The 21387-nt window shown below is 42.2% G+C and overlaps 1 protein-coding gene across 4 annotated transcripts in view; it reads left to right on the top strand.

Moving 5' to 3' along the window:
* Positions 1 to 21387, top strand: part of LOC112244714 (cell surface glycoprotein MUC18) — a 44759-nt gene that overhangs the window by 10801 nt on the left and 12571 nt on the right. For 3 of the 4 annotated variants that reach the window (XM_024412469.2, XM_024412466.2, XM_024412468.2), the window contains exons 2-9: positions 16991 to 17118; positions 17448 to 17679; positions 17828 to 17898; positions 18154 to 18241; positions 18704 to 18883; positions 19235 to 19362; positions 19621 to 19756; positions 20123 to 20238. In XM_024412469.2, coding sequence (XP_024268237.1) covers positions 16991 to 17118; positions 17448 to 17679; positions 17828 to 17898; positions 18154 to 18241; positions 18704 to 18883; positions 19235 to 19362; positions 19621 to 19756; positions 20123 to 20238 — 1079 coding nt within the window. The remainder of the gene's footprint in view (positions 1 to 16990; positions 17119 to 17447; positions 17680 to 17827; positions 17899 to 18153; positions 18242 to 18703; positions 18884 to 19234; positions 19363 to 19620; positions 19757 to 20122; positions 20239 to 21387) is intronic. The other variant, XM_024412467.2, reaches the window with a different exon arrangement.

Genomic DNA, 21387 nt, shown 5'->3' with positions numbered 1-21387 from the left:
TATTAGATAATATAGCTCTACTCATGGTTCTCACCCCCTTCCATAGACTTGTGATGATAACGGATCAGAGAGAGTCAGGCATGACAGCTGTGCTCTGTGAGTCTGTGTGAACCAAGGGAGTGACATTTGTTTCAACTTTTCACCCCCTCAGCTGACGACACACAGACACAGATGCAGAGAGAAGCAGAAAGGCACACATGCACACACACTTTGATCTTAACGACAACTAAATGACATTTGTAAACATTCCATGCAACCGTCCAAATTTGGATGGAGATACATATACACTTGATAGAGATATCAAGTGCTAACACACCTAAGGTAGCTCTAACAGCCTGCTTGTGCCATGAATGAAAGAGGCCTGTTCTGTTCTGTGTTCTTCACTGTCCCGTGTCCACTGTCACATGAATTGTGTTGTGTGGAAGCCACATCTAAAGCCTGGAGCTCATTACGCGATTTGCTGGAATCTGAGGCCACTCAGCGGCTTTGTGTTTGGTAAAATGGTCCTTCTGCCCTGTCTCTGTCTAAGCATTAAGCTCATGGAGCCAGATCAAATTGAATAATGCTCTTAGATAGAGTAGACAATGGGCTAAATGAGTGAGATTGCATTTATTTTTTGACCCTAATTGACCTTTTATACACTAAATATGTGTTTGTTTGAGTCTGGCACTTTTCAGGAATCACCATACAAAGTGGTATAGGAAATGTAGGTGACATTGCTGAGTAACAACTGATGGCATTGCAAACACTAACACAGCGGGATCGTACCAGCTAACAGCAAACGTTCCCACAACTTTAGACAGCATTCCCTTAAGAGTCTCTTTAGGTTTTGATAGGAATGTTCCTGTGATGTGCAAGGAATGTTTTCAAGAGACCATTCCGTTAATGTCAAACATAACTTGCGGTTACCATGTTCTCGGGACTTAAGAAATTAATGTTCTTGACATGTTTCATGGGAACGTTGCAAGAACATACATGTGTCCAATTGTCTTTGGGTTAGGAGAATATTCTATCAACGTCCCACCAAACATACACAGAACATGGTTGACGTGTCAGATAACAATATATTAATGTTCTAGACACGTTTCATGGGAACATTGCAAAAACATTCATGTGTTCAAAGAAAAATATATTATACGTCACATCTTTTTACCGAGCCAATCAAAGCCCTGATTGGTGAACCACCGATCCATGTTTAACTCTTTGTCTGTTGGCAAGGTTATGGATACTCACCTGTGGTGGCTCCTCATAGGAGGAAATTCAGTGAATTTCATAAAAATAAAAATAGTGAAACATTTAAAAAGTTATCCTTTTTAGATAAAACTATGCTATATATATATATTCACGTCACCAAATAATTGATTAAAACACATTGTTTTGCAAAGAATGTCTACAGTAGCCTCAACAGAACCTCTGTTGGGTAGCACCATGGTGTAGCAGGAGGACAGCTAGCTTCCGTCCTCCTCTGGGTACATTGACTTCAATACAAAACCTAGGAGGATCATGGTTCTCACCCCCTTCCATAGATTTACACAATAATTATGAAAATTTCCATAAAAGGCACATGACAACCCACTTGGAGATTGCCAAAAAGCACATAAAGACTCTCTGACCATGAGAAACAAGATTCTCTGGTCTGCTGAAACCAATATTGAACTCTGGCCTGAACGCCAAGCATCACGTCTGGAGGAAACCTGGCACCATCTCTATGGTGAAGCATGGTGGTGGCAGCATCATGCTGTGGGGATGTTTTTCAGCAGCAGGGACTTGGAGACTAGTCAGGATCGAGGGAAAGATGAACGGATCAAACTACAGAGAGATCTTTGATGAAAACCTGTTCCAGAGTAATCAGGACCCCATCCAATCTGACAGAGAATGAGAGGATCTGCAAAGAAGAATGGGAGAAACTCCCTAAATACAGGTGTGCCAAGCTTCTATAGCGTCATACCCAAGAAGACTCAAGGCTGTAGTCACTGCCAAAGGTTCTTCAACAAAGTGCTGAGTAAAGGGTCTGATTACTTATGTAAATGTGATGTTTCAAGTGTTTTATTTTTTATACATTTGCAAAGATTTCGAAAAACCTGTTTTTACTTTGTCATTATTGGGTATTGTGTGTAGATTGATGAGGGGGGAAAACGATTCAATCCATTTTAAAAGAAGGCTGTAATGTAACTAAACAAGGGGTCTGAATACTTTCCGAATGCACTGTATTTAACACACGATTACACTGTGCATGTTAATTTATACAGTAATTATTAAACATCATGTCCGCACTTGGGATTTGAATTCACAACCTCTTGGTTCACGGTATTCCGATCTTCCTGCTATGCCAGCATGTCAGTTATCAGTTAATCTGAGTATTCTCATCATTGATTTTATTGACTTATTTCAGCAATTTAAGGGCTTTCTGTATAGTTGCCTAATGTTGGTGAGGCATATTAACCTGTTTTAATGTTACTCCTGAATCACTATAATCAATCAAATATTCTTTAGCACAATTACTGGAAGTCTATGGTATCTACTAGTATGCTAGGAGTTATCATGGACTTCCAGTCATTGCGTTAAACACTAGTCAGCAATTGTGCGACCGCTAGTTAGCAACTTCCTTCAAACTTCACGCAGAAGCATAAACATTTTATCCACGGGTTCATCTGGGGAATTAGATAAATGGCTAAATGGCTTCATTGCCAAAATCCTGAAGTGTCCCTTTAAAATTTGGAGATGGAACTCTGTGCTGTGTAGTGTTTTGGTATAACTGCAGGCTGCATCACATCCGGCCGTGATTGGGAGTCCCATAGGGCGGCGCACAATTGAGCCAGTGTCGTCCGTGTTTGTCCGGGGTAGGCCGTCATTGTAAATAAGAATTTGTTCTTAACTGACTTGCCTAGTTAAATAAAGGTTAAATAAATCAAATGACTGTCATCGTCATTGCTTAAATGTCAAATGTGAGAAAGTACAGACATGCTACTGTAAACATACACATTTCTGATATTCTGAGAATATGGCAACCATGTTCTGGTTATGTTTCTATCAGAAGCAACACTGTGACCTGGTCCATGTTTTGTCAACAAATTAGCATTGTTTCAGATTGAAATGCAACGACTAGAACTGATGTGAATCAGAGACACGTTTGTTCCAAATGTTATATGTGCTGTGGATTTTTAAAAAGACGACAGAGTTCTCTTTGAGATGCTCAGCTATCTAGAATTCTACATTCTTTCAAGGAGAAACACATTTAAATTAGAACAGATAGGTGTGTTGTAACTGTTGCCAAGTAATGACATTAACATACTGTATGTTGCTAAGAATGTGAGAGTAGGGTGACTCCCCTTGCGAGTCTCAAACCTAGGCCACCAGCACCGATGACAAACACTCTCACTACTGTCCCAAGAACGTATATCTCTAGGGCATGTGCTTATTAGGCCAGTACCACCCTATCCCCTCCTCCCTACGCACTTGTGTAAATTTGAAACAACTTGATAGGTGTAAGCAATAGGGTGAATGCACTTTGAAGTAAATCTCAGCTCTGTTAAAAGTACACTCGAGAAAAAAAGCTTTTATTGAGCATAGTGATTCAGGAGAATCATTAAAACAGGTTAATATGCCCCAACAACATTAAGGAAACAAAATCAATGATAGTCCAAATTAGCTGATAACTGACACAGATATGGTGGTGTAGCAGGAAGATCTGAATACCGTGAACCATGAGGCTGTGAGTTCAAATCCCAGGTGAGAACATATTGAACAATAATTACTGTATGAATTAACATGCACCATGTAGTCAAAGTATGTCAAATATGTAAGTTGAAAACACTGTTAAATGCAGTGTGTCAGTATCCCTAACCTTGCCAACAGACAAAACGAGCTGTGAAAGGATCAGTGGTTCACCAATCAAATCAGGGCCTGATGTCCTGACAAATGATACACAGAAATGTTGCTGCCATGTTCCCATGAACAGTGTCTAGAACATTAACATCTAATATTGTGAGAACATGGCAACCATGTTTGTTGGAAAGTTGATGGAATATTCTCCTAATGCTCATAAAACTGGACACGTGAATGTTCTTGCAATGGAAATGTGCCTATTGAAATTTGTGTTGAACATTCATGCTGTATACTCTGAGAACATTGTAACCACATTCTAGATCAGTGCTGCTTGACATTACGGGAAAGTTCTCCTAACTTTAACATCAAAAGGTTCTCAGAAAGGTTTGCTAACGTAGATAGAATGTTCCCGTACGTGCTTCTGATTTGCGAGGTAAGACAAACCACAGCATCTCAAATGTGAAGGCAGAAAATGACTTTAGACCATGTGAGTTTAGAAGGCTGTTTTGTTTCTAGAACATATGTTCTAGTGAAGATTTTCCAGGAAGAAGCTAAGATACACTCTTTGTGTGGATTTTCATCACTGTGTGGAGAATCAGTTGAATCTTCTATGTGGAGTATATTGTAGATCAGCAATATGAAGTATATCAGGAACTTACCATGTACTACAGAACGCTAACTGTTATTACGCTTATTGAACTGTGGTTTTTCACGTCATGACATTGGTCATTTCCATAGCTTTCTCGCTCTAGCTCGGCCGATTGTGATTGTGGTTCTCAACCCCTTGACTTCTGCTCTGGGATCAAACGCACACTGCTTTCTGTTCCTGTGGTGAGGGTTAATGACCTGAGAGAAACCACTCAACACCAGCTAGTCACCATCGAGCAGTCCAGGAGGAGCAGGATAAGGAAGAGGAGGCCCTTCCTGGTACTACCACTCCTTATGATTTCTCCTTGACTCCAAAAGACACGGTGGCCAATCGCTGTTGAGTGCTCGCCCCTGCCTCACTGTCAAGTAGCTAGACACTTCTGGACAGTGGTCCGTCAACTGGGTTCGGTACTGTGAGTTTTCTGAGAGAGTGTTTGTGTGCGTGCGTGCATGTGTGTGTGCACATGTGGTTGGGCCTTTGCTATAACCAAGGCAGCCATAATGGACTGAGATGCCGAGCATTCCTCAGACATTTCTCCCCCTGCCTGCCTGCTTCTCTCTTCTCTTCTGTTCCCCCGCCAGTTTCAGGGGCAGAGGGCCTCTGACCCCTCAGACCAGCCCTGGGTTCCTGCCACGGTTCTCAATTCAAGCCAATCAGAATGAGTTTTTCCCCAGAAAAGGGATTTATTATAGATATATTTTGTAAATACTCCTCGGTTTCATCAGCTGTCAAGGTCTCAGACCATCCCGGAAGTGAAGAAGCCAAATGCAGAGGTCGTGGGTTGGCGTGGTTACATGACCCGGTTGGACGTACTGCCAAATTCTCTAAAACAACATTGGAGGCGGCTTATGGTAGAGAAATTAACATTCAATTCTGTGGCAACAGCTCTGGTGGATTTTCTTGCAGTCAGCATCCCAATTGCACGCTCCCTCAAACCATGAGATATCTGTGGCATTGTGTTGTGTGACAAAACTGCCCATATTAGAGTGGCCTTCTATTGTACCCAGCACAAGGTGCACCTGTGTAATGGCCATGTTGATTAATCAGCTTCTCGATATGCCACACCTGTCAGGTGGATGGATTATTTTGGCAAAGGAGAACTGCTCACTAATGTAAACAAGTTTGTGCACAAAATTTGAGAGAAATAAGCTTTTTGTGCGTATGGAAAATTTTGGGGATCTGTTATTTCAGTTCATGAAACTTGGTGCCAACACTTTACATGTTGCGTTTATATTTTTGTTTGGTATATTTAATTCAGCAGATGTGATTGAATGCCATTATAGATGAACCACAGAGCCAGAATCATTTAGTTCTTAATGAACACAATTATTTTGTTAATGTTCAAACAAGTTGGCCATAATTAATACATTTCCACTAGTGTACAGTTACTGTGCCTCCCAATACCTAGAATGTTGTATTCAAATCTGCAGCTAAAAGCCGAATTGAAAGCTTTTGGAGAGAAGACAAGGAGAGAAGTTCAATTTCTGTAGTTGCTGGTGAACATGACACACATTGAATTTGACAGTTACACCAAGTTCCATATTTAGACATAATATTTTACAGAGGGCTGCATTTGAGAAAACTCAGATGTACAGTAGTTACTGTATTATATCAAATATCACCGTATAGGTGTTCTCTCTCTGGGAGATAAGACTCATATGGTAGGCCTGCTAAACTGGTGCCTGCTGTCAGAGATGGAAAGGGCTGATGGGACAGCCGTGTCAAATATTGTCTTTGGCCTCAGCCACGTCCATTTGCATCTCGGATCTCGGATCAAAAGTGAGGGAACAACGGAGTCCCTCTTGCAGAGCCTCTTAAGAGCCCTCCTTTTAGCTGACGGCCTGTATAGGTATTGGAAAGTACTGGAGTGGCCCTCGGGGGTGCTCACTTGATTGGTTGAAATGTGGGAGCGGGGGAGATCGCTCAGCCCGTGTCAGAATCAGTGTCTCGTCCACTGCCATCAATACACACTGCTGCTTAATAATGAATGCTGTTTTCTGAAACATCAAACGTCTCCCAGCTCATCTAAGGCACATTAGGCATTTTAACCCTAATGCCTAATGCAGACCAGACTACTGACTCCCTTACTGTGTTTGTGCGTGCATGTGCACGTGTGCATGCATGTGCGCGTGTGTTTGTGCTGTTTCATGGAACATACAGCAGAGCACTCTGGTCGTGTCCGTTTACATTCCAGACAATGTTCTTCTCTCTGGACTTACTGTACAGTAGCCATTAGCTACTGTAAAAGATCCTATCGCCATTATACGTTGTATGCCTCCTCCATATAGAGCTGTATTATTGGGCGAGGTCATTTACATCTTAGCATCTTTCATGGGGAAGCACATGAAATAATACAAAGTGGACACTACATTATTTTATTCTATCTTTGCGGTAGCCATTTAGCTAATCTAAGGCGCTTTCAAGTGTAAAATGTTTAAATCCTGTTTAAATGTTTAAAGCCTGTTGTTGAACCCATGCGCCAATCTAAGTAACATAATACCAAAAATCCCCATCAAAATTCGTCAGTTTAAGCTTGCGTGGGCTGCATCTCAATCTACCGCATCCGCCTATGTCGGCCTTCCGCATTTGCGGTGGAAGGTGGCCGAGCTACAGCCGTGTTTGTCCGACCATGAGACCCCCACTAATGTCAGACTAATGGAAGTATGGAGGTAGTTTTGTACCAACAAAAGGGTTAAATATGTGTAAAAAAATAAATAAATAAATATATATATATATTTCCTGGCTTTCTTATATCTCTTAGATATCGGACAGGCACCTTATCCCTTATTAGCAATTTTTAAAATGTATTTTTTGCTGTTTATGAATGTGTTATTCATGCGTTTCTATGGGCTATAGTAGTAAAGGCCAAATTCAATATTTTAATCCTCCCACCCAAAAATATATTGATATCTAAAGGAGTCCTTAAATTCACAATCAAATAACTAAATGATCCATGGTATGACCATCTTAAAACAATTCCATATGTTAGCTTAGTACCTTCTTTATAAGAACACTACATTGCTACTTTTTTCCGGATTAGCATACTACGATAAAGCCCTTATAAAACCACCCACGGGCCATCTGTTGGGAAAACCTTCTTTAAAAGATTTATCTGTCCCAATGGGTGAAAGGCTGCTTCTCAGGCACACTCAACCCCTTGTATAGTACTGTGTACTACCTGGCATTGATTCACGCCACTTTTAGGGTACACCAAAAAAGGAGAGAGCCGCTCTCGAATACTTCTAAAGGTGGCTATCTTTAGAATTGCCATTGGGAGAGAGACAATGCGAGAGAGAGAGAGAGTTCCAGCATACATCTCATATTTCTGAAGGCATGTCATGGGGTTTGCTCTGTCGTCACAGTCAATGCGGCACGAATATAAGATTGTCCCTAATGGCCTTTCCCATACTTTTGTGCTTCAGTGTTATTTTTGCCTTTTCCTGAGTACACAAATCCTTTTGGAGGCCACTTTTTCCCTGAAATGTGGGAAAGAGGATGGAAGGGGAAATTTGTACCACCATGGGATAAGGCAAAAGGCGGGAACCCTGTGAGTTTGCAGTTAAAATACAGCTGTCCATTTTGTTATGATTTCACTTGTATTTTTGGGGGGTGGGAGTCAGAGCTGGACATGGGAAGCTGACCGCATCCCACATAATGTCAGAAGTCATGGACAACACATACTTTTATGCAGAGGTTATCCAAACAGTGAGTGTTGGAGAGTGTGTGTGGAAGAGAGCAATATGTTGCCATGTTATCAAAGCAGGAGAAGAGAGTGAACTCTCTTTGGTGTTCATCTTTTGAGACAATGCCAAACAAATAACAAATATTTCAAGAGCGATGAGCCAGTGAACCTGCTGAATCTGCAGTAGTAGTCTTCAGTCTCTTCACAGTGGGAGACGGAGAATGTTCTAGACTGGGTCGTGTTCATTAGGGTACATCGTAGAAAAACCTCATTGGACAGGTTCAGGTAGTACCTCCCTGTTTCACAACTTTTTCTCCCTATGGAACATGTAATTCAAGACAACATCCAGATGGACCAATAGAAGAGGAGTGTTACATTTTTAAGAAATCCGCCCCTGAGGTGATTTTAGGAACAGGTGTGCTGCTGAAAGAGTAAGAAGGGATCGGATTCACTGAGAAAAAAAATGGATGACATTCTTTTCTGTTACGTGTGTGTGGTCCCATTTCTCCATCTTATGTTTACTTTCTGCTCTCCTCTCTTATACATCATTGGACTGTAACGGTATGTTGACTGGCTCCCAGAGTAGGCATTAGACGACGGCCCAGGGGAAAGCATTTGAGTCATGGTGACCAAGCAGCACACCTGTTTCTAAAATCACCTAAGGGGTGGATGTTTAAAAAAAAAACTTATAACACTCCTCTTCTATTGGTCCATCTGGATGTTGTCTTGAATTTTGGCATGGAAATGTGCCTATTGTAGCTGCCCATGTCAGTACTATCTCTCAGCATGTAAAGTATCAGCTTAGTCACAGCTTCTTGCAGTGCAAGATGTTGGAGTTAGCCTTTCTAATGCTAACTCGCTAGCAGCTAACTCAGCACAGTGAAGTTGGAGTTAGCCTTTCTAATGCTAACTGGCTAGCAGCTAACTCAGCACAGTGAAGTTGGAGTTAGCCTTTCTAATGCTAACTCGCTAGCAGCTAACTCAGCACAGTGAAGTTGAAACCATATAGCAGGTGTGGTGAGTTGAAGCTCAGCCATAACACTAGCGTTATCCCAAGGTTACGCCACTACCGTAGCTAGCACAGTGTCATTAAATGATGGCTGGAATTGGGACCAGTACACATTGTTATTAGGTCTCAAGAGATTTCAGAATATACCCAATGTTACTGTGATGGCATAGAAAAATAGTTATTTGATCTCTGTGTCTCTCTGTTATATTTTCGTTTTTTAAAGTTTCTGCTGGTGTTTTTTTCTGTAGCCACTGTGTATCAAATACCAAGTTTGGTGAGAAAACATGTCTTATTCATGGTCCTTTATATTGAGTCCATTATGCCCAAAGCCAAGGGCTTTTGCCTGTTCGCCATTCACATTCAGACAGGGGCTACTCTATTGTTGTCACGTTCTGACCTTAGTTCTCATCGACAGTACCGAGGCAGCTGTCGATCGTTGTCTCTGATTGAGAATCATACTTAGGTAGCCTGTTTTCTCCATTTTGGTGGTGGGTGATTGTTTTCTATGACGGTGTTTTCCACACAGAACTGTTTCGTTTTCAGTTTGTGTAGTGTTCAGTTTTGATTAAGAATATGACGAATACTTACTTACCACGCGTATTGGTCCGCTCCTTCCTACTCCTCCTCAGAAGAGGAGGACGAAAACCGTTACAGAATCACCCACCACAACTTGACCAAGCAGCGCGGTAACCAGGAGCAGAGGGTTCTGGACTCCTGGACATGGGGTAGTAAGAGGACGAAAACCGTTACAATTGTTGAACACATCATGTAACACTTTTGTTCTAACTTGTTCGGAATTTAATGCAAAGGACAGACATTTACAGAACTACTGCCATTACAATAATTGTTCACGTGGTAGTTCAGTGCACTGATGCTGATTTATGTTTTTTTTTTTACAATAAAAGTAGCATGTTATACGGTACTGCATATGTATCAAAGGGAGCCCATGCAGTCGTCCCACCAGTGAAATCTGGGTTGTTGTTCTTTGCCACAGTGCCAAAGATATACAGTGTGTATGTGTTTTTAAGTTCTCTATAGCAGGGTTTTCCAAACTCGGTCCTGCCCCCCGGGTGCATGTTTACCCTTAGCAGTACACAACTGATTCAAATAATCAAAGCTTGATGATTAGTTGGTTATTTGAATCAGCTGTGTAGTGCTAGGGCAAAAAAAAAAAACGTGCCCCCGGGGGGGGAGGTTTGTGAAAACCCGGGTTATAGCTAGAGGTGAAACATGTTTGTCAGGTAATAACTGCAGTCATCCTGCTGTTGCTATTCAAAACCTAGCATGAAGTTGTAGGAACCTCCAACCCTAATTAAAAGCTCTGGGGGTGAAGTTTCCGCTAGGTACATATCAAGGATCAGCTACCCCTCCCCCAATCCTACCTAATCTTCCCAATTAGTGGGGAAAAATCTCAAATTGACTCAAGACCGGTGTCTAGAGGGGCGACTTCACTCTGCTCCTAATAAAACAGAATCCCAAAAGAGGATATTTAAAGTTAATGAGCCAGGCAATAATTAGGGGACGGCCAGAGTCCTAGTGTCTGATGCTTCACAGTGGGCCCCTTCTCATTCGCTCTGAAGTATGCACGCCTGTGATCACTTTTCCATTCTCTTTTGAAGGTCTAGTCCCAAAGCATATTTGATGATGTGACTTTTAACATGTTCTGTGTGTGCAGACATGCTTGACTGACTGCGAATTGTACTCCTGCGCAGCGTAACCTGTGAGGATCAGTGTTTTTGACAGATAAAAGGGCATTTGATGGTTCTGATGATTAAAGGGGAGCTCTTTCTTTGGTGCCTGTTAGAACACACAGAGGGTACAGCAGCAGAACTCATTTGATTGACGAGCTCTTGACAAGGTCCTCATATTTGCATCTTTGGGAATGCCTCAGAGAGAGACCTACTCTCTTAAGGATTTTAAGCCCTCTAGGCAACAGGGGAAACTAGTGGTACAAGAAGGCAGTTCTGTGTTGGGTTGACACGGTCTTGAACTTTGTTGCCCTCTTAGGAGGTTACTCCACCGCTTGCCATCCAGTATATTTCTCCTGTCGAAGGATGACACCAAAATGTAAGAATCTAGGCTACAGCACCACTCTGTGCCAACTCTCAATGCCAAGTCCAGTGCCAACTCTCTCCTGGTCTAGAGCCAGACAGGCCAGACAAACCCAGCCATGTTGTTCCTAGGTTCTCACGAACACTGACACGGCACTAAAGTAGGGGGACTATTTATGACGCTTAGGGGGTCAACGCATTGTACAGTGTCTACCGTATCGTGTAAGCAAACACACATGACATGGTATTGTTATTCTTAGAGGTGAACTGTCATTATGAACAATGAGTGGTGTATATGAGTATGTATGGAAACATATACAGTGCACTCGGAAAGTATTCAGACCCCTTCCCTTTTCCACATTTTGTTATGTTACAGCCTTGTTCTAAAATGGATCAAATAAATAAAAATCCTCAACAATCTACACACAATACCCCATAATGACAAAGCAAAATCAGTTTTTTAGAAATGTTTGAAATGTATTTTAAAAAACTATCTTAAAAAATACCTTACTTACTTAAGTAATCAGGCCCTTTGCTATGAGACTCGAAATTGAGCTTAGGTGCATCCTGTTTCTGTTTAAGGCTGTGAAGTAACAAAATGTGGACAAAGTGAAGGTTTCTGAAAAATTTCCAAATGCACTGTATCGTGCAGTGATCAAATTCTATAACGAACATCTATGGGGGAAATGAGGAGAAAGCATGGAATAGCTGCTTTCTGTCCTCCTGGTTCCTAAACTGTACCGTTCATCCTAACGAATCATTTTAGATTTGTGAAATTTCAGTTTACCGAAGACCAGGGTAAAGTCCACTATAAATAAAGAATGGATTTATTTTTAGTGGGGAGAATCCACAGCTTATATCTAAATATTATAAAGAAGATTTAGGTGTAGCCCTGGTCTTGTTTAGAATAGATTCATCTAGCGTGCCAGACTTTACAGCTACACAGGGACACACTCACCTGACTGGAAGATCAATCAGAGTAGATGAAATACATTGTAGGCATTATATACGAACATTCTTTGTGGTACTATATGCAGTTTATATGAACACTTTTCAAAAACAAATGATTCTCTTCACAACTGCCTCTAGAGAGTAATACTCAATCACTTATTGAAACATAAACAGACATAAAGTGAAGGGAAGAATGACTCTCCAATGGATGTGCAGAAAGATTCCTTACCGTGTATATATGTACTATAATGTGGTGTGTGTATGTGTGTGTGTAGATGTGTGTCGATCTCAAATGCTGTAAATCTGGCAGGTTGCCTTTAACGTGTGTAGTCTGTATACTGGTGGAATCATGTCTTCAGGTCAAGTTCACGGGCCCCCAGAGCATAAACTTGCTTAAGTTGAATGTTTCACGTTTGATTGGTAAGGTGAAGCTTTATTTAGAGGTAGAGGTTGGTTGTTGAGGGAGTCTCAACACAGATCTGAATCCACAGCCACACCCTCCCCCTCACAGGGATTTGTACCACTCCATAGCCCCCCAAGCCAGATGATAGGGATGAGCAGTATTGTCAGATGACAGGTCTCTCAGTTAGGAAATCACAAGGACATCATCCATAATTGAAAATCATCATTGAAAACCTCAGTGGCAACATGAATCGAATCCCTAAAATGACTGCGGAGACTCTGATGGTATGTAATTTAACAATGCAGGTCTTTGGCTAGTGTGGTTGAAACCCATATATCCTGTCAAGGTCCAGTGGTTATGCTAGTTGAAAGGTGAGACCTTGAAGCGGATTAGATGGGGAGATACAGTATATGAAGAGATAAGAGGTGGTGTGAGTGCCCCACACCTGCTCCCCTAAAGCCAGGCTAGCTAGACAGACAGACAGATGGACAGAGAGAGGGAGGCGGGTAAGGGCGTGTCCCTCCATCCATCCCTTTGAGTCAAAACACATTCCAGGTTTTGAAAAGCCAGTGCCATGTCTCATCTACCTGTCTTGGGATTCAGTTTTTTGTTTTTGCACTGCAGGTTAGGGGAAGAAAAAAAAGAAAGCGTTATAGTATGTGAAATCTCAAAAACATTACTCCGAATGCATGATCTAGTGCGTGATTGCGTTGACTCCCGCCATAGGTCATTTAAGTACAGCGCGTCAATTACCAGCTGTTGTCAAACACGTGAGTGTTTATCTCGAGAGGAGCTGTACGATGTCCGCATTACGGTCACAGAAAAACCCCGAACCACACCAAATGGAATTCAAATAATTGAACCTATGTCATCAATTAGTCGTTTAAAAACCGAGAAATAACCTACATTTCAGATAATCGCTCAGCACTAGGTGTTTGCAGGCAGGAGTTACGTCTACAAATACATCAAGGTCTGGTGTGCAGATATGCAAAATATTTGATATAATATGGCCTGAAAAAGAGGGCTCCGCCTTTACATGCCTTTGAAAGCAGTAACAATAATGAATAGTTAACCTGAAAATGCTTGTTTCTGTTATCTGGTGTAATTATGCCACGCTTTGTTGGCAAGCCCACTGATCTCACATGATTGAGCATGGACAGCTGGAACACTTCCGGTTCCTCACTTGAATTATCAACAGTGACTTCCTTGCTAGTGCATTGTAATGACACTCCTTTTAATCTCTCGTCTTCTGTCAGAGAGCATGTCAACACCTAGAAATAATCAGAGTTGTCAGCCAGCTCCAGACGTGTCTCAGACTCGTTTGTCGTAATTAGACTCAATTATGATGTTCAAGGCGGTTGATTCTTAGGTATGCAGACAACTGCCTCCAGCTAAACTCTGACTGCCGTGAACGATGCTGTGTTTGAAGCCACTTTTTTTTCATGAAACCTTTTTTTAAGACATTCTTAATGTGTCCAGTCTAGTCTACTAGGTAATCACATTTAAAACCTGCAAAGGGTTTCATGTCATAATGATGAAAGGATGTTTTCAACTGCTGGTATCAAGCATTTTGTTTATTTACGAGATAATGCTATACCATGTGATAATTATCTTCAATGTTAGGTAAGATGATGCCTAAATACCATGGGAGAAAGGTCTTGGTAACACCTTACAGTAGGCTGCATTCATAAAGCCTTAATAAGGGCTACATAATGTTTGAACGTATCTCTTCTGCACATGAAGGTACTCACATGACGGTACTCACCTCACCTTAACTATGAAATAAAACATATGTAGTAACCAATTTTTTTTAAACAAATCTAAATATATACTTTGAGATTCTTCAAAGTAGCCACCCTTTGCCTTGATGACAGCTTTGCACACTCTTGGCATTCTTTCAACCAGCTTCACCTGGAATGCTTTTCCAACAGCCTTGAAGGAGTTCCCACATATGCTGAGCACTTGTTGGCTGCTTTTCCTTCACTCTGTGGTCCAACTTATCCCAAACCATCTCAATTGGGTTGAGGTCGGGTGATTGTGGAGGCCAGGTCATCTGATACAGCACTCCATCATTCTCCTTCTTAGTCAAATAGCCCTTACACTGGAGGTGTGTTGGGTCATTGTCCTGTTGAAAAACATGATAGTCCCAATAAGCGATGGGACTATCATGGCGTATCGCTGTAGAATGCTATGGTAGCCATGCTGGTTAAGTGTGCCTGAATTATAAATAAATCACTGACAGTGTCACCAGCAAATCACCTCCACACCATCACACCTCCTCCATGCTTCAGGGCGGGAACCACACTTACGGAGATCAAAAATCTCAAATTTGGACTCATCAGACCAAAGTACATATTTCCACCAGAGCAAGTTTCTCTTGTGTCATTTAGTAGTGGTTTCTTTGCAGCAATTCGACCATGAAGGCTTGATTCACACAGTCTCCTCTGAACAGTTGATGTTGAGATGTGTCTGTTACTTAAACTCTGTGAAGCATTTATTTGGGCTGCAATTTCTGAGGCTGGTAACTCTAATGAACTTATCCCCTGTAGCAGAGGTAACTCTGGGTCTTCCTTTCCTGTGGCGTTCCTCATGAGAGCCAGTTTCATCATAGCGCTTGATGGTTTTTGCGACTGCACTTGAATAAACTTTCAAAGTTCTTGACATTTTCTGCACTGACTGACCTTCATGTCTTAAAGTAATGATGGACTGTCATTTCTCTTTGCTTTTTTTGAGCTGTTCTTCACAGCTTTGATATGGACTTTGTCTTTTACCCAATAGGGCTATATTCTGTATACCACATCGACCTTGTCACAACACAACTGATTGGCTCAAATGCATTAAGAAGGAAAGGAATTCCACAAATGAACTTTTATCAAGGCACACCTGTTAATTGAAATGCATTCCAGCTGACTACCTGATGAAGCTGGTTGAGAAAATGCCAAGAGTGTGCAAAGCTGTCAAGGCAAAGGGTGGCTACTTTGAAGAATCTCAAATCCCCCTGTCCCTTTGTTTACACACACAAATGCATGCACATGGACACACACAGTCCTTGACTTTGGCAGGAGCTCACCGGAGCTGAGTACAAGCACCTAAAGTGTTCTACTGCTTGATGTCCTGTTCGTCTTACAGAATATTAGCTCAAAAGTATTGTGGAGTTCCTGCACCTTAATATAACATGAGTACCACCACCTATTTCAGTCCAAGTCAAGCACTGGACACACACAAGCCTGTTCAGAGTGAGTCAGCATTGGCCTGTTGTTACGTTGCTAATGCACAGGAAATGTTTTTGTGGGAATACCTAATTGAATCACTGTAATAAGACAACATCCTTCTTCCTCCATTAGCCTCTGGTGTGTGTGTGATTTACTGTTGGTGCAGGACAGGGCGGAGAGATAATAACCTGCCTGTCACTGTGTTGTTGAGGTCAAACGTGCTCAGTGAGTATTAATGTGCCCTCCATGTGAACTGTCTCACCTGTTGAAGGGAAAAGGAAGACACGCACACGTACATACAGTACATGTACGTAGACCATGCATCCAATAAGACACACAAAGACACACTGTCCACACACACACACACAGACACACACACACACACACACACACACACACACACACACACACACACACACACACACACACACACACACACACACAAACACGATTGAGTTGCCATATTTCTTCCTTAACTCTTAACTCAGGCTTCTGAAAGTAGCTAATTAACGCTGGATCTGGGCAGAAAAGTCTATAGGCACAGCAAGGGGTCATTGCCAACCTAGAGGCTATAGGAAGGAGCCTGCTTTCATAATGTGTGTAAAGTGCATAATGGCCCTTCTGGTCTGTGTGTCGTCCTAGACACGCTTGGAGGGAAGAACCACTCATTCCTCTGTGAGAGAGCCGAACACTGGCTCACTATGCTGTCTGTAAATTGAGTCTTTCTTCCCTCCTAAACGGTGACACACTGGAATGCAGAACATTACCATGGACATGGGTGGGCTCCCAGAATTCCTGTCATTGCTTCTTTTTTCTTTGACCATTATGAGCTTTTTGTTGCTTTTTTTCAGCTCCGACCATATCAGGCCAGGCCTGTGTGTGTGTGTGTGTGTGTGTGTGTGTGTGTGTGTGTGTTAATGGTGAAACAGCAATGTCCGTTTGTGATATTACAACAACAAAGAAGTTACTGCAAGCAACAAACACAGTTTTTTCATTGATAGAAGATGGTGGTGTGGCGGCAATCGGTGCTGTTTCCACCTACTGCGGAGGCCATCTTTAATGTTGGTACAGAAATTATTACTAAGTATGATCAAAACTGCAAACTTTCACATCATTGTGAAAAGGGTCTGTAAACGTGACTGATTCTGCCCACTCTGCCTGCTGTAAATGATCTCAAACATGTGGCTTGTTTCTCTGTGTCTCTACAGCAGCCTGGGCCAAGGTGCAGGTGAACATGGAGGACAGAGTGGAGGTGTTTCTGGGGGACACGGCCCAGATCACATGCATGTTCACGGTCTCAGACAGCCCCGACAACGTCATTATCCAGTGGTACATGGTGAGTAGTCCCACACACAAATGCATGAACATGGACACACGCGCACACACACACGCACATTAGCCTGGTTGCAAAATCTGTTAGCGCTTTAGCACACATCCCTTCCATCTCAGATCCCTGTTTCACAAATGAACACATGCTCTCTTAGCTCTATGGGCTGATTCCTAACCTACATCTGTACATTTATGCATCAGCTAACATCGATGTAAATGGGAGATTTACATGGGCACAAATATTTACTTTACACCCATGGATCTCAAGGATTCGTCCCTCTGTCTCTGCCCTGTTTTCCAATTGACTTTGACAATGATCTTCGACTTGGATCGTAGATCACGAAGACCAATGTCCGCTTGAGGATCTACTACGGAAACGGCACCATGCAGGTAGTCGACCGGGGCGGGCAGTTCACAGACAAGATCAATGTGAAGGGGATGGGGAATAGCAGCGAGGTGGTGCTGACCATCAGGGACGTGAAGCTGGAGGATGAGCTAGAGTTCATCTGCCACGTCAACGGGATGTCAGCCGGTAGCGACGAGGGACGCACTGCGCTCAAGGTGTTCGGTAAGAGCGTGATGCACCCATTCCTAGGGCCAGTTTCCTGGACCCAAATTTAGCCTAGTCCTGGACTAAAAAGCATGTGGCATGCTTATAAAGCTTCCATATTCTAGCTATTGCTCTCTATTTGATGTCATCCATTGTTCCTCTCTAGCGTCACCTGATCGTCCAATCATCACGGGGGAGGAATCTGGGATCTCTGTCAGCAATGAGTACCCAACTAAGGTAAAGACGAACAAACGAAAAACCACATTGTTAGCGATAGACAGTGAGGACCTCAGGTTATAGCATGGGGATAAGGTAAGGGCTTGTAACTTTTGAGGGCTTGTAACACTGACATTTAGTGAAATGAAAGTATGTCGGTCTTATTGTAAAAAAAAACACAAAAAAAACATTGAGCTTTTTATCCCCGAAATCGAGTACATGGTTTTCAGGAGAAAAGGGTTTACACTGTCCGTGTAACGTCATTTTTCTCCACAGATAGGGAGCTGTGAGGCTAAGAACGGCTACCCCAGGCCCAACATCACTTGGTACCGTGACCAGAGCTCACTGCAGAACACACCAGGCGGTGAGTACTACTAAGGCTTGGACCACAGTGTCCATAGACACATTAGTATCTACGCTATGTGAAACTTCTTCCTGCTTTTTTTGTGCTGGCAACGTGACAATAATAAACACATTTAGAATGTTGTAAAGATGCCTCGTGATCTCACAAGGAATAACTTTGGGGTTATCAAAGGTGAAAGGCAGATTGATGTCAGTCAGGAATTTGACAGTGAAATTGAAGAACAATGATCTACGGATTAGTATGACAGCCTGTTGGAGAAATAGATGTCTGTTTCATGTGCCTGAATATGAGATGTGGCTGTGGAAAATATTAAAAATAGAAGACAAAAGTATGTGATAGTAAACCACCCCATGTATTCTCTCTCCCAACCTGGCCATTGGGGATGCATCAACATGTGTAAGCAGCTACACTTCTCCAGTAACTCAAGTTCTCTGTTTTCCATATGTGCTGCATGTCTCACAGAGGTCAGTGTGGTGACCCTGGTCACTAAGGAGTCCAGTGGTCTGTACACTGTCCAGAGTGACCTTCACCTGAATGTGGTCAAGAAAGACAAGGATTCGTTATTCTACTGCGAAGTCAGCTACCTTGTCCCCGGTGGAACCAAGATGACTGAAACCAACAAGATCAACATCACTGTCTACTGTGAGTCTACTGTGCCACAATCTTAATGTGTCCCCCCTCATATGGAGACAGTAGAAAACTATACACATGCACAGTCACAGATGTACACAAGCACAGTGCCATCTCAAGTCTTGTTCAGTCTCAACAAGAAGCATGAATCTTAAATACAAGTAACTATGCCGCCGTGCAACGTTTTTTATTTTCTGACTCTTTGTGCTGTCGCCACGTGTTTCTGTCAAGTTTCTCTTGTCCTGTACTTTATATGGCCATACTTGCCAATTTCCAAGTCATATTTGTCAACGAGAATTAGAATCTTGTTGACTTGCCTGGATAAATAAAGGTTAAATCGAATGGATGTAAAAATCTCTTCAGATCCAACCACTTCCCTTGATGTGTGGGTGGAGTCACCAAAGGGTAGTGTCAAAGAAGGAGACACAGTTGAGGTTCATTGCCGTGCCAACGGGAATCCTCAACCACCCTTTACATTCATGCACAATATGGTAAGAAACCCTTGCCTATCTCCTAGTCCCATGTAAAACTGTTAAATAAAATGCTTTCTGTCTCCAACTATAAACAGAACTATGTACATTTATGCATGTGTTTACTGTAAGTGATTGGATGGGCCTATACCTCTGGATGTGGATTTTGTGTGTGTGTGTGTGTGTGTGTATATGTGTGTGTGTGTGTGTGTGTGTGTGTGTCTTTGGTCATACACAACACTGTTGATGTATGTTATGAATGCCGCTGTCTCTCTGTAGGAGGAGCTGGAATCTGATCTGAACGTATTGGTCCTGAAAAACGTGACGCGGCAAAGCAACGGCAACATCATGTGTACAGCACTGGACCTGGACACGTATGAAGAAACCCTCGGGCAAACAGAGCTCTTCGTCGACTGTGAGTGAGACATTACTCTGGTACAACTGTCCTGTACTTCCGGGACATTTCTGGGACGTTAGTCATTGTTAGTAGCACCAGGAGTTGTGACATGACTGGGAAAAAACTTTAGGGCCCTCTTTGTGATCTTATTAGTAGCACCAGGAATTATTCCCTGGCTCTGGGAAAAACTCCTGGCCTAATTATTGCAGTAGTAGTGAAATGTAGTGGAATGTAGTGCACTGGTTCTCAAACTGTGGGTTGGGAATGTGAAACTGGATGTGAACAATGTATACCATTGCTCCTTCGATCTGGTTACCAACATTGGCCTACTGTATATAGAGTAGTGTAGCAGTGTTCTTCACAATGGATGTTGTGTGTCCATAGATCTGGATCCGGCTGTATTGATTCCCAAACACACCCATGTCATGGCCCAGGGAGAGGAGCTGATGGCCACATGCAACGCTCTGTCCTCCCTGCCCACACACACTGTATGGTTCAAGGTAAATGACAGTAGCCCACTGAGTCAAACGCTATACTCCTACACAGTTATATTAGACTGTTTTACCGTATATTTCATTTTTAGAGGCGATCTATCTATGCTGATATTTAGTATTTATTAGGATCCCCGTACTCTTCCTAGGGTCCAAACGGGGTTAAATCAATTACCTTACAACAAAACACAACAACAGCCTACATCTTAAATAAAACAGTACATTATACAATATATTGTTACATTATTACTCTCTTAATACAAATGTACAAAATAAAATACACAATACCTCAACATTAACATGTGTGTGTGTAGAGTGTGTTTTAGAGTGTGTGTGTATGCGTGTGTGTGTGTGCGTGTGTTTGTGTGTGTGTCTCTTCGCATTCCATGTTGTGCTATGAGGTGTTGTTTTATATATATTTTTTAATGATTTTACTGCTTGCTTGAGTTACTTGATGTGGAAGAGAGTTCCATGTAGTCATGGCTGTATGTAGTACTGTGCGTTTCCCATAGTCTGTTCTGGACTTTGGGACTGTGAAGAGACCCCTGGTGGCATGTCTTGTGGGGTATGTATGGGTGTCAGAGCTGTGTATTAGCTACTTTCAACATGGCAATACCTCTCACAAAGACAAGTAGTGATGCAGTCAATTTGCCTATGTGCTTCTTTGTGGCATTGACTATATAGCTGTGCAGTAGTTCATCTGTGATAAAACTAAGGCCTGTCGGACTTGTTTGGTTGATTGTGATGTCAAGAAACAGGGGCAGTGCTTTATCTCGGACAGACCTCTCCCCATCTTCGCTACCGTTGCATCAATATGTTGTGACCATGTCAGTTTACAATCTAGGGTTACACCAAGCAGTTCCTCAACTTGCTCAATTGCCACATTATTCATTACAATATTAGGTTTAGGGTTTAGCTAATGCTTGGTCACAAATACAAAGCTTTTAGTTTTTGATATGTTTAGGACTAGCTAATTACCTGCCACCCATTCTAGAACTGACTACAGCTCGTTGTTCAGTGTTGCAGTGATTTCACTGGCTGTGGTAGGTGATGTGAGTCATCAACATACGTAGACACACAGGCTTTACTTAATACTGGTGGAAGGTCAAAAGACAGGTTTACTCACTAACATAAACCAAACTCTACCTGGTTTATGTT

This window comes from Oncorhynchus tshawytscha, linkage group LG13 (genome assembly GCF_018296145.1).
Source record: "Oncorhynchus tshawytscha isolate Ot180627B linkage group LG13, Otsh_v2.0, whole genome shotgun sequence".
Lineage (NCBI taxonomy): Eukaryota > Metazoa > Chordata > Actinopteri > Salmoniformes > Salmonidae > Oncorhynchus > Oncorhynchus tshawytscha.
The sequence above is the reverse complement of the archived record's forward strand: the minus strand, read 5'-3'. Positions and strand labels throughout refer to the sequence as shown.